The 4297-nt window shown below is 36.4% G+C and overlaps 1 protein-coding gene across 2 annotated transcripts in view; it reads left to right on the top strand.

Annotated features, from left to right (window-relative positions):
- The window catches only part of ophn1 (oligophrenin 1), a 37052-nt gene that overhangs the window by 28576 nt on the left and 4179 nt on the right, over positions 1-4297 (top strand). For both annotated transcript variants that reach the window (XM_016560496.1, XM_016560494.1), the window contains exon 22: positions 3674-3724. In XM_016560496.1, the coding sequence (XP_016415982.1) occupies positions 3674-3724 (51 nt within the window). The remainder of the gene's footprint in view (positions 1-3673; positions 3725-4297) is intronic.

Below are 4297 nucleotides of genomic sequence, written 5' to 3'. Positions count from 1 at the left end.
GTAAGACCTTCGTTCATCTTCGGAACACAAATTAAGATATTTTTGATGGAATCTGAGAGCTCTCTGACCCTTCATAGACAAGGATATTACCATGATCAACGCACAGAAACGTAGCAAGGACATTGGTAAAATAGTCAATGTGACATCAGGGGTTCAACCGTAATTTTATGAAGCTACGAGAATACTTTTTGTGTGCAAACAATAATAACATAATTTATTCAGCAATTCTTCTCCCCAAGTTACCATCTTCCGCCAATTTGGAGAGTACCCCTGAACGTGATCAATGTAATCAGCGTTGTTTACGTTCAGCATGCGCGCGCTTTATCCTGAACGAAGGTCTTATGGGTTTGGAACGATATGAAGGTGAGTAATTAATGACAGAATTTTCATTTTTGGGTGAACTAACCCTTTAATTGAATATTGAAATGATTGTGCAGTAGTAATACGTTTTATTATTATTATTACTACTACTACTACTTTAGACCCTCAAGCCTTTTTGGAGGAAAACTTTGTACGAAGTTCACAATAGATTTCACTCTCAACAAATATTTATTAGTTATTTTTTCATCTATTTAGTTACATTTCAGCCATTTGTTCTTTCATAATTACACTATTCCATGCTGAAGTCTTGATTTTAATGCAGTCTCTTTTGCTGCTCTAGATTGTAGTACCTTTGTGGATTTTGCATTATCCATTCTCTCATGTTTTTATGAACATGTTCGGTTCCTGCCCTACCTGATGGCAGCACTGCAATACTTTGGCATATGGATGGGGCTTTTTGTGGTGTGGGCAGATATACTGTAGATTTGTGCCAGCCAGATTGTTTTAGGCTGACCAAGAGCTGATCGTTTCCCACATTGCAGCTGGATCGCTTTTATGCATTTTGGCAAACTCCTGACATGCTTTTACATGATTCTTTTTGAGGAATGGCTCCTTGCTGCCACCCTCCCCACACAGGCCAGTGTTTCGCAGGACTAGTGCAATGGTTCGCTGGTGCGTGTTTACTCAGTTGTCAAGGAGCGAATGCTGTAGATCCTGCAGATGATTGCGTGGTCCTCTTGGAAGTTTCCTGGTTCACACAGTTTTGAGGGATGACCTTTTCTAGGCAACGTCTGGGAGGTTTGATAGTTTATCTAACCAACGGTGCCCACTGGGACAGCCAAACAGTTGGATATAGTTTTAAATGTTTTTCCAAAATGCATGCATTTGTTTTAACTCAGACCCAGGACTGCTCTTAACTCATCATTTTCACAGCAGTCCTAAAGAATCGCAGCTAGAGTAATGATCCCTTAACTGTAGGGTTTTTATCCAGAAAATGCAACAGTTATTTTAATGGTTCACAGGTAGAAGTCAATTTGATGGCATTTGTGCCCTCATTAACGCAGTTGTTTTCCATCTGTGTAAACTCAAAACTTCTGCAACAAAGGGAGTGAATTCTTATTCAAACATCTCGGGGTTTTTTTTTTTTTTTTTACAACAAATTCTTTTTATCAGAAAAACACACATGAAATTTCTAGACAGTCACATTAAATTAATGTTGAGTTTCAGTGCTTGGAAATACAAATATCCAATTTCAGTGAAGGATTTGCAGGGATTGAGAAAACCGAGAGAGTTAGTAAAGCATCTGAAGCCTTCCACAAGCCATTGTAAATATATTATATACAGCAGACTTTATCTGTATAAGACAGCTAATCTTGAATCAAGCATAAATTTCAACTTGTCATATCCTCATAATTACCATTCTATGAGTATGGGCATGGAGCAGTCATTTTATACCAACTCTGGATCTGAGAAAACGTGGGTGTGCTGGTCATGGTGTCAAACTGTCTTGTGTCTTATCTCAGAAAGGCTCAATCTATTTTCTTCTGAGATCACACATACACTCAGAATACTTACTCTTTCATTCTTGTGGCAGACCGCAAGATGAATAGTTTTGTTGTTGTTTTCAGCATAGTCTCAAAGTTTTTTTTTCTTCCCTGAAAATGAGGTGTGTTTGTACCTGGTTTGCTTTACTCGTGAAGTTTACTCTCACTCTCTCTCAAAAAAAAAACAGCAGTAGGGTTGTTAATAATAATAATAAAATGTACAGATGAATTAAAACCAATAATGTCTTAATTAAAATCTAAAAATAGGCAAAGGTGTTTGAGAATCACTTTAATTATGAACAATAAGTCTAATGGAGATCCTCACAAGTGTAAGCACAGCAGTACCAGTAGTGTTACATCAACAGAATTACTGGGGAAAAAATTTAATAAAATTAATATAGTTGATGGAAAGAAGAAAACAGAACAATGCAAGATATTAATAAATGAAAGAAAAATGTAGACAGAACTAGTTTAAATAATCAAATCATTATGTACAGAATTGAGCTGAAGGACGCTTAATTGAACTGCTTTGCTAGCAGGCTAATTAACTCACTCAAATACATATATATTGATGCACAATTTCATAAATATCACCTGCACAGATAATAAATTGAATGTACTGATGAGCTTAAACTTGAATGTGCTAGACAGAATATTTAACTGAGACTGTAAATATAGTATGTTGTTGCCATAACCACATGCTCTGCATAATGCTGTTCCCTTATAACACAGAAAATTTATATCAGTCTTATATACTAATATATAGTATAATAAAAGCATGGCGTTCATAACAAAGTAAGTGCTTCAGTATACTCCTAGTATAGTATACTCCTTCAACAGCTAAGATTTTCACATGTGGTATTTTGTTTATTTGCTTAATAAATTAATAAATGTATAAAATAATTTTATAAAACGGATAGTTCCGATCCTTGATTCTGATTGGTTGAGCCACGCTCGAAGCTGTTGTAAATTACTACAAACATACACCTTTGTTTACGTCTGTGTGTTGCTCGGCAACCACTTTGTTGTAACCACAACCGTTTCTGAGGAACTACATTGTTTGGCAGAAGAATAATGTTTTTATTAATATCATTATATTTTATTTGCTTTGTTTTATTTTGTGAAACCTTGCTATATATATGGAATAACTGTTTTTTAAAAGCAATAAGCCCCGTGAAGCCGTGGATTACAGTGAATTTATAACACGCTTCGCGTCGTGCCTAACAACGCCCCTTAGCTGTTATAAATTCACTGTAAACCACGGCTTCTTGGGACTTATTGCTTTATTTTAAAATGGTTTGAACATTTTGTTAATGTTTGGTGTTACATTTTTGGCCACTGTGAATTTTGTAAAGAAAATATTTATTTTTATAGAATAAAATTTCAGACTAAAGTGAATTAAATTTGACTCAAAATACTAAAAGCATGACTGTTCTGTCAGATATCCTCATATTGTCCATATTTCCTTAACAGTTTCAAATGCACATATACATGCACACGCACTGAGTTTCAATGCAAATGTCAATACATGTGAATTAAATTTAGAGTGACTCAGAACTCAAAAAAAAAAAAAAACCTTGACCATGTATAGGATTCAAGACTCCAACTTCAGCCTCAGAAGAAACTGCAGCATTTTATGATTCCTGTCATCTGATGAAGTTCACGTCTGTAATAGCCTACTCGTTGCAGCATGTAAACAACAACAGCACGTGAAAAATAGTTGTATTCAGTCTTGTCTTATTTAGTGGATGACTTCTGTTTACGATCAGCGATGCATTGATGTATTCTTTTTCTCTCTTTCCCTGTAGTGTCGCCTCCAAAACCAAATTTTTTGAGAGCGCTTCCAGGCAGATGGGGAGGTACGTGTGTGTATGTAAAAGCATGCACTGGCTCAGGAGTGTGGGAGTGTGTGATAACCTTTCATTGTTTCAAGCAGCTGCCTGACTTCACTTAGAGTGCAGACAGTAAAACTCAGTGCGCTTTTGATGTGGTGCTTTTAAATAAAGTTGTGTTTAAGACAGGAACACATGCTGAAAGTCCTTGTGCTACAAACCAAATAAAAACTAGACTAGACACACATCTGATCACTTGTTTAGTCCTGCATGGCGATAAAGTTTAAACCTTTCAAATTGATGAGTACTTCATAGCAGGCATAGGCGGAGCGTGTGTAAGGCTGGCCACGGGGACTTGGGGCAAAGATGCCACTAAATTGGACAAAAATGACCCTGCACAAACAAATTAAATCTATTACGTCTGTTGCTAACAAAGTGAATATGAATAGACAGTGCCGATTGCGGCATTAAATTAAGATCTGCTCATGTTGCACCGTATTTAATTTAAGACGTTTTTACAGTGTTGCGCATTTGAACCAACCACACACATGTCTGTTGAGCTTAGGAATGCAATGGCCAATCAGAGGCGTTCAGATGATT

This window comes from Sinocyclocheilus rhinocerous, unplaced genomic scaffold (genome assembly GCF_001515625.1).
Source record: "Sinocyclocheilus rhinocerous isolate Xijiao unplaced genomic scaffold, SAMN03320098_v1.1 scaffold77, whole genome shotgun sequence".
NCBI classification, from domain to species: domain Eukaryota; kingdom Metazoa; phylum Chordata; class Actinopteri; order Cypriniformes; family Cyprinidae; genus Sinocyclocheilus; species Sinocyclocheilus rhinocerous.
The sequence above is the reverse complement of the archived record's forward strand: the minus strand, read 5'-3'. Positions and strand labels throughout refer to the sequence as shown.